Genomic DNA, 12,338 nt, shown 5'->3' with positions numbered 1-12,338 from the left:
TTATGTTCAAAAGTACAAGAGGTTTTTGTATATAAAATTCTAAGACCAATCTAAATCATAGAATCAAGCTAAGCTATACAAGTTTAGGATCAAGCTAATCTATACAAGTTTAGGATTAATCTAGATCCTAGAATCAAGACACAATCAAGCCCTACAATTAGGTAAATATACTACTATATTTACAACACATATCACTAGCTTAAAAGGTATTAAGTTAAGCAAATTCATTTCATGTTTTTATGGAAATATTAGAATGTGATAACCAGAGAACCTTCCTTTGAACTATTATAGTAGTATTTGGATCACATGTTTGTATAGGAAACTTATCTGGATGCTCTTAACTGTTTGCATGTTTTAGTTCATATGTATAAACATAAACATAAAATAAGGATAGTGGCATGCAAATGAAATAATTATTCAAAGATTAAGTAGTTTGACTGCAATGTATAGTTTAAGCATCAAATACAAAAAATTCAAAAATGGTAGAATGTATTATTCACAAAATCTTTAATGAAGATGTGAAAAATCTAGGAAAACAAAAATTCTGGTTATTTATTGTAGAAGTAAACTTGAAAAGGAAATCCTATGAAACTACCTAAATGCATGCATGAAATACCAAGTGTGAGCAAACCATGGAAAAGATATCTGACTTGAGAGGCATATATTCTGGGACAATAATCACATGGTAATTGGTAAAGGCCATGATTATAATGCAACTAATATTTATGAGAAATGGGGGTGGGGAGATCTCCCACCAAACTTGTTAAGATTGTGACTCAATAATTCATTGGGTCTTATATATAAATAAAATGGGTTGGGCCATTGGTGTCTACAGCCTAACAAGCTCAAGCCCGTGTATTGAAAAATTATTTAATTTCATTTGTATCCCTTGGCCCAACTATAAAGCAACAATTAGGGGAAAATTGATATACGAGCATTCGTGAATCAAAGAGTTCAATCGATCGTGGAAACCCTAGTTTCTCTCTCTTTCATTGTGTGAATCGCTATATTGGGGAGAGATTGTGATGATCAAGTGTTGGGAATGCTTTGGGATGAAAGAGCTTGTGTGTGATGATTTGTTCGTGTAATCTTGTAATTTCGATGGCCACGATATAGTGGATTGACTAAGGATTCTAACCCCTACCGTGAGTAGGATTTAATTTGAATCCGAACACGTAAGTTCTTGTGTTCTTCTTCATGTGATTGCTTGATCTTGTCTATGGTTGCATTGATTTCCAGGTTCTGTTCAAAGGCTTGTTATTTTTATCCTGTTTTTCTGTTTGTATTTTGTTATTGCTTGTATTGTTATTGGATTTGGTTTTAGATTTGAAAACAAGAAAAGAAAAAAAAACATAAAATCTACTTTTAAAATGTATTCCAAACATGTAAAGCCAAAGATTGTTGCAAGGCATCAAGAAAGTAACACATAGATATTGCAAAGATCATGAAATTAACATAAAGAAGCAGTAGCTAATACATAAAGATTCCTTCATTTTTTTGGCTTTCTCAGAGCATCTTCAAATTCCCAAAACTTCAAATTATTTATGGAAAGGAACGCAAGAACATCTATATTTAAACCAACCAAATGGGATTACTTTAAAACCCTCACCATTTGCACCTAGCTCTAGCACTCACAACAGCTGTAATTTTTAGCGATCTACAATCTCCAGACTGCTGAGTGTTCATGGTAGAACTTTGGTTATTTCCTTTTATATCTGAATATAATGGAAGTGCAACATGAAGTACGCCAACATAACCAGAGTTCAAAAACAAAATGTTCTTGTGTCAGCAGTTGGATTAAGAAACATAGAATTGAATTCTGAGCCAATCTTGTAGAAATTTCATGATGTCAACACCATATTCAGCTAGGTAAGGGACGTCATATAGTTAACCTTTAATCAACCTACGAGCCACTGGACTTTCTTGCACTAGAAGTAACAAAAATGAACTACATGAATCAAATCAGATGTCAGGTGGTTGTACTTCTCCTTTCCTTTTCAATTTCTCATTTTATCTCGTCTTTTGAATCATAAGCCTTTAGGGAAATAATAACATGTGATGACAAATAATTCTATAAACATCAAAATTCAGCAATAGCCAATGTAAACAGCAATTAGATGCAACTCAATATATACAAGCTCCAAGTACAAAGAGAAGCAAAGCAACAACAATATTTTCTGTCAAAAGAAATTGTAATTTAGTCTTCTAATGAATTATGATGATAAAGCAAAGATGAAGCTTCAAATGAAGAAATTCTAAGAATTTTTAGGTTACTTGACAAAGAAAGAGCTTCGGCTTTTTTCAAGGTTCCATATAGTGATAATTTTTGAGTTAAAAAACCATGAGAAAAAAGTTAATTTACGTGAAATATTGGCTTATCCTCTTTATATAAATAATTGCAATTAATGTGGTTTTGGATGCAACTAGGTATTAACAGGTAAAAGAAACTCAAAATCTGTGATTTTGAGTTGACTCAAAAGTCTAAGGACTGGATTTTGAATTTGTGATTTAGTATCAACTCCATAAGCAAAGTGCCAATTCCAAACACGAAATTCAGATACACGAACAATTATTTTTATAGATCTAACTGCATTAAATGCAAATCGCCTACACTGCGTAGGGTGACTTTTTCAAGACTATATAAATACGAGCCTTTCCCTCAGTTATTCCAAGAGACCGTGCAGACAATGTGAAGAACCTCATGTTCATATCATGGTTGAATCCCTAGCAAATAACTTTCTCTTCCATCCTTTGGGCTTCATTGATTTACCATCTCTTTGGGTTATAGTATGGTTCCTAAATGCAAGCAGGAACAAGAAGTCATATTGTAAGCAAGCATTTGCTTCTCAAATTTTTTTTAAGCCATCGCAGAAAACAATATCATTGATTTTTGGAAGTTGAGAAAACACTTAAGCAAGTGTACTTGGTTCTTTGGTAAAGATTGGAGTTGTTTCGAGGTTGATGTTTTGAATGATTTTCCAGACAAATAACTAAAGGTGAGCCAGCACCTATCAAGCTAGTTGATATACAGCTATTTGCAAATAGTGGACAACACTCAATGGGAGCTCTTGGAGGATGGATGTGGAAATGACCAGGAATCTTTGTCTTCAATCTATTCTCTCTTTATCTGTTTATATCTCATTTTTAGAAGTTGGAATACTTCATCTTTACTATCCAAGCTTGCACATTCTTTCACTTTCATTTGCAGAAATACATTTACACTACATATCATGTTCTTATCATTTTATTTTAATACTCTTGCCATTAGTGGCTTGTTATTTGGGTTTCAATTTTTGACTTCATATTTTTAAGAGTGAACCCAACTCACCCTCTATCTTGGTTTCTGTAGCTTGGGCAAAATGAAGAATTCTGATAACACAGATACAAGCATGAAACAGAATGGAAATAACCATCTGTGATTATGTTCAAATGTGCATGGATTGATGAATTTGTACAAAATATTATACAAAAGAATGTACTTCCAGCAAAAGGGCTCAAAAGAGCTTCATCTTTTATCACACCTGAACTTTACTATCTCCATGGAACAACTAGTACAAACCCTCTAGCATGAACACCTATTTGCATATGCAAAGGCTGTTGCTCTAAAAAAGGGTGCACCTAATTCAATACACACAAAGAGGCAGATTGACACCATATATTTTTCTTTTACCACACCAAGACATTACTCTAGGGCAAGTAGTACAACCCTGAAAAATCTCTCCTACCAATGCCAATCCATAATAGTAAATTATATGGTCTTAAAACCAGACACTTAAATTTAATACTCACATTTTTCTCAGTAAGAAATCATATGTACAGAAGCAAAGAACCTCAAGGTTGTGTGTGTGTGTGTGTGGGTGGTGATGGTGGGTGGGAGAGGGGGGGGGGGGGGGGGGGGGAGGCCTGCATGAAAGAAAGCCCAGCATCTAATACAATAATTGCACAGACTATCTTCTTAAACACAATAACAAATTCAAAACAAAATTTCAATACCACAATTTAACTCCAGCTCCATCCCCCACCTAGAACAAAATCAAACCAACAAAAACCCGTCGCATGCTAGCATAATTCCTTTTAGCAGACTACTCACCACTCTACACAGTATTAACTCAAAATGCACCTAAATGATTGAAGTCAGGGGGCTGGAATACACTAATCTATGTCTTCTTCAGCTTCTCCTTGATGTGTCGTTGATAGTTTAAAGGCTGTCCTAAAGGATGAGTGGTTTGAGTTGAGCAGAAGCAGTTTGTTTTTCATCTTTTCATGGGCGGATGCGGTTGAACTTGGAAGCGAAGGGTCCTGCTCCTGTTTTTGAATATTCAGTGAATCATGCTTCAGGTCAAATTTTGGTCATCAGTTTCTCCTTATTTTTCATTGTCTAGGAGCAATGGTTTCTCGATGTATCCTATCCTAGTCGTGATTCTATCGGTCAGTATCTCATTCTCTGTCTAGTTTCAGGTTTTATTGGGGTTGTTCGTATTAGGTAGGGTGGTTGTATCGCTGCTTCTAGTGGCCTTACTTTTATGCATTAGCTTACATAAAACATATGCTACCAATAATTGTCTTCTATGAACGCCATATTGGTACCTCAGTAATAAGTTCATAAATACATTTCTTCTTCTAAGCCTACCTTCATGAACACAAAACAAACTCAAACTAGTAATGTATCATTATACAATGTCCACAAGCATTTAGAGCATCCAACACTATTTTCATTTTTTAAAGCGGAAGCTTGATTTCTCGCAGTCCAAGAAATCAATGTTTGTAAATACAATGTTTGCTATACTAGGTTTCCCTCTGAGGGGACCAGTATTCATTAGCATCCTGAGCTGGTATATAAGCATAGTAAAAGGAACATGATGGAGATATTCAATAGCATCAAGACATTTATTGTAAGGTTCAGATAACCTAAATTTCTTAAAACCGAAAGAAACAGTAAATTGACCACCAAGAAAATGAAATAAATGATCATGCTTTTGATCAGCAAGGCAGAGATTTCTTTCCTGATATCACAGCTATTTAGCAGGTTGCTACGATCAGCCCCTTACATGCCCACAAAGGCACAGAGTAACCAGTAACTCTGAATAATTTAATCCAAAAGCAAGAGCAAACAAAACATATTAAAAAAGATAGCAGCAACAGCAGCAGCTAAGAATATACTAGCCGCTTGAGTCAAGGAGGGTATCCAACGTAAAATTTTGACACCTTGTTCTATTGCATGGATTTGCATTGTTAATGTCACTTTTATAAGTCAATCGACAATATGAATGCCATGCCACAGACTCTAATTAGTTAGGATAAGGAGCAGTTGATGATCACGATGAGCATAAATATAATTATCCTTGTACAAAACACACTAAACCCTTGCAATAGATTTTGCCTACTTACCTAAAAGCTCACTTTGACTTTGTAAATATCAAACATTTTTGTTTCTTTTCGAGCTAGGATCATTTTCCAAGAGACATTTGCTCAGCCACTAATTTTGCTTCACCTAATTGATGACAAACCAGTTTGGGCAAAAAGTTCATAAATAAAGCATCACACAAACTTTAACATACCATTTTGGAAACTTCAACTTAAAACCAAGTGAATTACTATATCTTGGATGGCCCAATCTCTTGGATAATTAAGAGACAGAGAAAGCAAGAGTTGATAACCAAAAGCATGAAAAAAGCTTTAAGAAGTACAAAACACGAAAGGTCTAAACACATATGCGCTGATGAATACAATCATGGGTACAGAATCCACATGCCATCCACAAGGAGACAATGTTTCTAAAGTCAACTCCTCAACAATAAGAATTAAATCCACCTCAACCCCCCATGCAATATCTACTTTGTGGTGATTATTAAGATATGTAGGGTTGTGATCGGTTGCAACCATTAAACTTGTTATAGTGCATCACATCATTATCTAGTCATAGAATGTCTTATATTCTTAGCCAGGTAGTCTTAAGCTCAAACAAGAAGCAATATGCACTATCAGATATGGCACATGCATGATGTTAGAAACCATCATATTTAGGACATATGAATTTACAATCAATTGAAATTGTCAAACAGGGAAAGGTAAAGATATTCTTAACCAAATGAGAGAAAAATCAGTTTTTAAAACAAAGTTTAAAGAAGAAACAAGGAGAACTTGCCAAAAGATAGCATCAAACATAAAATAGGTCTCTGTGCAGGGATGCATGGTGAACCATGGACAAAGTCCTAAGAAATCACTAGGACGTAGCTTCAAATCAAAGACCTCCCTAAAACTCTTGTCCTTGATGTTATAGGATATGATCGTACCCGGTATGTACAAGACCATGCATGAATCCACTTCAAGATTCCTGGGAAAAAGGAACACCTCATGGAGGATGATTGTACTTGCATAACGATCTCACAACATTAATAAATCAAAATGTTTCCTTTGAGGGGAATATACTTAGCAAGTAGCATCTCAGTTACATTTCAATGTAGCACTGGGACCTCTGATGTCATACTTTTCACCAATTCAAGAAAGAGAAAAAGAAACATGACCACTATGTCGCTACTCATGAGTTTGAACTGGCACCATTACAGGTGGGATATAACTATACAAGGTATAAACCTAAGCTTAATTGATAAGTGGCAGCTCTAAGACTTGAAGTGTTATCATGCTTGATATCCAAACTTTAACAATTGCAGAAGCAAGGGTACATTACTTGTGTACCTGCTAGTTATCTAGGATGAACTGGCTGATTCCAACCAAGTGCTGATATCTTTGATTGTAGAAAACCGTGTACAAGAAATAAAGACAATTAAGCAAAATATAGGGACAATTTCATTAATTATACAGTTATTTGTAATATACAGTTAGGTAGTTTTTTTTTTTTATGTGTGTAACTGTCCCATATGAACAGTTACCATTTATAATGTAAATATGTGTCAAATCCAAATAACAGTCAAGGAGTTTTAGAGTCCAAACTTCTTTATTGTATCATAGTATTTCTGATTAGAAAATTCCTCCATTGTCCCAATCGTGTCCTTCACCACAGCAGTCTTTACTTCCTCTTCCTCTCAAGTTCCCGCTGTTCTTAGTTCTAATGGACATTCGGTTATGATATTCATAAGCGGCAGAGGAAAAGATGACTATCGTAATGGTGATGCCCCTAAACCGAATTCAATATATTCAAAATACAAGACATGGAAGGTAGAACACAATATGGTAATGTCATGGCTTGTCAATTCCATGACAAGAAGTCGAAGAAAATCTCATCCTCTACGAGACGGCACAAGAAATCTAAGATGTCATAAAGGAGACACATTCTGACACTGAAGACACAGCGAAGCGTTGTCAAGTAGACCTCTCAGTCATCCAATATTTTAGTCATCTAACTAGATATTGACAGCAACTCAACATGTTCAAAGTGAGCTAAATAGACAAGCACTTCATAAAAAGAAAAATTGAAGGTGGACAAGAATCTACCAAAGACTTAGTTTGAAGCTGTGAAGATACAAGTTAGGCTTTTTTAATATTTACACCCTAACTTGAGGGAGAGTGTAGAAAACCATGTACAAGAAATAGAGACAGACAAAATATAGGGGTAGTTTCATTAATTATACAGTTAGGTAATTTTTTTTTTTTTTTTTGTGCGTAACTGTCCCATATGAGCAGTTACCATTTATAATATAAATATGTGTCAAATCCAAATAATAGTGAATGAGTTTTACGGTCCAAACTTCTTCATTGACCAATAGCAATATATGTTGTAGTGCTTTTAACCAACATCCCCTTCACAAAAGCAAAGAATCAACTTTAAAAAATTGAAGAAAGAATGAATGTCTTGTGCAATTTAGAGATAAATCTGTTTAAAATATTGAACATCTTAATGGAGAAAATGACACAAGATTAAGGTTCATATAACTAAGAAGTACAACATTAACTAGAAGTTCATAACCAACATGATAAATTGAAGTATAGAACAGATGACAATAGCAATTCACATGTATTCCTTGAGAACATGTAAAACCACAGCAAAAATATTGATGCAAAACCAGAACACAAGAAACAACTCAAAACCACTCAATAAACTCGAATCAAAATCAATAATTAACGCTAGTTTCAATTACAATCTAAACTACTATATATAGGAAACTAATACCTGTAATCCTTTCCTAAAATTCCATAATCCCAATCCAATTACGAATCTAATGGAAGTGAGTAACAAAAGGAAACAAACTAAAAGGAAGATTAGTTATCAAAAGAAAAAACTTTTCCCAGAGCACAAGCAACAAGAACCATTCAACAGATTATGATTAACGCTAACTCCTCAAATTGAAAATTGGAATCCCCTCTCATTATATAATTTTGCGATGGTTGTCCAGATGACTATAAAAGAAACAAAATAAGAAATAAGAACCAAAAGACAACTTTCAGAGAAATGCCCTCAACCATAAGACAGCGTCTCCATGCACCGATGGATGGTCATCCAGGGGCGAAGAACTATTAAGTCAAAATCACAATCACGCAGGTGCAGATCACAAACCTTCCTGAAACTCCTATGTGCGATGTTGTAGTATACGACTTGACCAGCTATGTACAAGATCATGCATAGCTCTCCTTCAACTTCTCCCCCAACAAAGCAGAGCAAGAAATATGGAGAAGATAACAACCCCGGAAATGCCGCTGCACCCACTCGAAGGTCAACACGATATTTCAGAAACCACGTAGAATAGTTTCTCTGCATCTCAAACACATCAAATTGTGTATTCCGAGGTTCAGAAAAGGAAACAAACAACAAACGACCTCCAGACTCCTCGAAACGTCGAAGCTCTCTTGAACGGGAAACAGGCATAGGCATAGGCATAGGCATTTCCAGCACTTTAGCTCGATTAAGATCATAATAAATTGAAGTTTTCGAGCAAGAAGGCCAGTGGATCTTGCCGTTCAGGAAGATGCCATTTTCAAATAGTGCACCACAAGAATCAACAAATGATGCAGTGGATAGGTCCCATTTTCTAGTATCAGATGAATAAACGTCAGTCTGATAAGGAGAATTAGGCGAACCATCGGCGCACACACAAAGTACTTTGTAATGAAGAGACACAGATGGATCAAATGCCAAGTTCATGGAGAGTATAACGTTATATTGTTCACGGGAACTGCGAGGCCTGGGGATGGTGGTATATCGTTTTGTCGTAGGATTGTAAACGTAGTAACAAGTGTTACTAGAATCCATCATGGAACTAGAGGAAGAGCAAAGCAACAAGCCACTACAGGACTGGGAAATTTTTATCCCTAAAGGATCACTTACGAAATCAAGTGATATCATGGGTTTACGACGGTTCGGTAGTGGCTCATTGAGGGAAACGAAATGAAACTTGATTCTGTTAGACTCGAGAGCAGAGTACCTTCGGAAGAAAAACGAGGAAGCAGATTTCGGAGGCTTCCAATCGAGAATGAGCTGAGGACTGGAAATGAGAAGGCGCCACCTCCAGCAGACTAGCATGAATCGGAACAGTGTCTTTATTGGTAGACGGATCAGGATTTGCTTCAGGAGGTCGTCGTTTCCGGCGACCAGTTCGGCACTGGGACACGATAAGGGCTTCCTCGGCCCTCGCCGGTGGCTTCGGCCAGTGCGTGAAGCGGAGGAGCGGGAGGGAGGCATCGTGATCGAAGGGATGAGGGTTTCGCCATCCCTCTCGCTGCTGAATGCATATATAGAGAAAGAGACGCCACAGATACATGGAACCTGGGCAGGTGGTAGTTGTGCGCTAGGAGTTGATTGCTTTCCTTATTCGTCGTCTTCTTCCATCTCCGGCATGCCGCATTAAATGAGTTTCCTGTTTTCCGGACGAGCGGCGAGCGGGAAGATAACCCACTCAAGAGCATCCTTCCACGCTCACTATACTAACGGTAAAGCCTCGTCTCTTTCCATTTAATTCCTATTTTTTTTTTAAAAATAATAAAATAGAATAATTTGAATGGGCAATAATGATATTTTCCACAAATTTTTTACTTGAAATTACCAAAACAGCCCAGCTTTATTTTAAAATTTACCGTGACGGGCTTTTGGCCTTTGGCCAAGTAATTTTGGGCGTGAATTCATTAAAATTATCATTATTTAATTTAACTTTTAGTGTTTGATCTAATAAATATTTAATGTAATTATTGTCATTTATTTAACATAATAATTACTGTTTATTTAATTTAAAACAACCGAACTTATTTTATAAATAGTAAAAATTAAGCACACTTTTGATATTAAAAATTTGACATAATTATTCAATTTAAGTCATAAATTGTTGTCGCCTCGTAAATAATTTTAAAAGTATAAAGTTGTCGATTTATTAACTTTTTCTATAATTTTTAAAATTTTATATTAATTTATAAATTTTAATATAATGTAATAAATATCACTTCAAGAAGAAGTCAAAATCAAACTCTTAACATATTTTGTTAAATGGTCATCTACTGTCAAAAGTAAAAATACACTAATATATTACGTGTGTGTTCTAATACTAAAAATACTAAATGACTAATATAGATTTTAAAAAAATAAATTTTATTTTTTTTTAATTATTATTATTATTATTATTTTCTACGTCATATCATTGCAAAGATGAAAGGTGAGGTCGGGTTAATAAAGTAGAAAGGTATATTTTGTAATTTTTAAATATGAATAAATCATAAATAAGAATATTTTTAATTAGCTAAATGAGGAATAATATATGATTTTTTATTAAGTGATAGGGGCATGCATCAATGTAATTTTTCAGTTTCAATTAATTATTACAATGCAGTGAACAGATGGGAGGATGCAATGGATTTCATTTGATGCTATAATATTCAACAATCTAATTAGAGCATACAATAATATAAATTTATATAAAAAATAGCTAAAATCAATTTAAGTCATAAAAAAAGTTACACTTGGAACTTATCAAAACAATGATGTCTTGATAAAAATGCATTGTTTTGCAATCTTTCTCTTTTTTTCAAAACAACGCCATCTTTGAAAAATTTAGTTTGAATTGTAAATATTAATTTTTTTAAAACTTAGGATAAATATTAAATTAGTTTCAATTAATTACCTCCCTCTCTCAAACTCTCTATCTCTCAAGCCCTAGAATAGACTACACATCTAGTATTGTACTTTGGTCTTTAAAAGATCCAACCATTTTTGGTACAAATATTTCAAGATTTACTTTTTTGGTTAAATTTTTTAATTTCTTTGATGTACAAACCCTCTATTCTGAGGACCCTAAAGTGTATATGGCTCGTACGTTATATGCATATTGTAACGTCCCGTCTCTTTAAGGCATTAAATTTATAATAGGATTTTTTCTTTTATACATACTCGAATCATACTAGAATCTCCAACATAATCATATAATAGAAATATTTCCAAATGAAATTAGGGAAAAGTAAACTTAATCATAAACAAAAGTAAAATTGGAACTTAAAGATCTTGCAAATTAATACATAAAAGATTCATACATTCACATCACTTCGTCTAACAGAATATTACAATAACAGTTTAAAACTAAATACGAAACCAACTGAAATACTGGTCCTAGCCTTAGCATAGGACCCACAAAAACTTTCATCATGCTCATGTCTTAATCACTCATTTGCCTTTTGGCTGCTCGTCTTGCCTGGAACGTGAAATATTTTAAGAACAAATGTCTAACATTGGAAAATGAATCTTTTAAGAGAGGGTTAAAATAACATGTTTACATGATGCATGGACTCACATAACAGATACCCTGGTGTAACTTCCCTAGCAAACTAACTGTAATACACTGAGAGCCCAGAGAAGTTAGGATATATCGAGGATAGTGTAAGAAAGGAAACAACACCAGCTGGATACCTTTTGGGCTGAATGTAGGCAAGGAACTCCGAGGTTAAGCGTGCTTGAGCTAGGAGCAGTTCAAGGATGGGTGACCCCCTGGTAAATTCGTGTAGGCCCATCAGGGTAAATTATTCCGGTTCTTCCTATCGCTCGATGCGGGATGTTACAAGTGGTATCAGAGCCGACCCTTGGTAAAGGCGGTCCAATAAGGGCAGGGAGTGGCGCCGGGGCTTGAGGGTCTGTACAAGGAGCGGCTTCTAACAGGCTTCTAGGATGGCAGCCCCCAAGGGGAGAAGGTCTGGGACTAGTTGTAAGGTCGCATGACGAGAACGTCATGTGCTCAAGGGGGGGAGAATGTAATACCCTGAGAGCCTAGAGAAGTTAGGATATATCGAGGATAGTGTAAGAAAGGAAACAAACCCAACTGGATACCTTTTGGGCTGAATGTAGGCAAGGAATTTCGGGGTTAAGCGTGTTTGAGCTGGGAGCAGTTCAAGGATGGGTGACCCCCTGGGAA

General features: G+C 35.3%; 1 protein-coding gene across 1 annotated transcript; it reads right to left on the bottom strand.

Moving 5' to 3' along the window:
- Window positions 1–8,413: 8,413 nt before the first annotated feature.
- LOC127794669 (F-box protein At5g07610-like) lies at window positions 8,414–9,366 on the bottom strand. Its single transcript, XM_052325916.1, has one exon. The coding sequence runs from the start codon at window positions 9,296–9,298 to the stop codon at window positions 8,414–8,416; it is 885 nt and encodes a 294-aa protein (XP_052181876.1). The 5' UTR covers window positions 9,299–9,366.
- Window positions 9,367–12,338: the final 2,972 nt, after the last annotated feature.

Source organism: Diospyros lotus, chromosome 2 (genome assembly GCF_014633365.1).
Source record: "Diospyros lotus cultivar Yz01 chromosome 2, ASM1463336v1, whole genome shotgun sequence".
NCBI classification, from domain to species: domain Eukaryota; kingdom Viridiplantae; phylum Streptophyta; class Magnoliopsida; order Ericales; family Ebenaceae; genus Diospyros; species Diospyros lotus.
This window is presented reverse-complemented; position numbering and strand designations above follow the sequence as displayed.

Coding starts and splice junctions, on each gene's coding strand:
- LOC127794669 (XM_052325916.1), bottom strand. CDS start 9,298: ATGATATCACTTGATTTCGTAAGTGATCCTTTAGGGATAAAAATTTCC.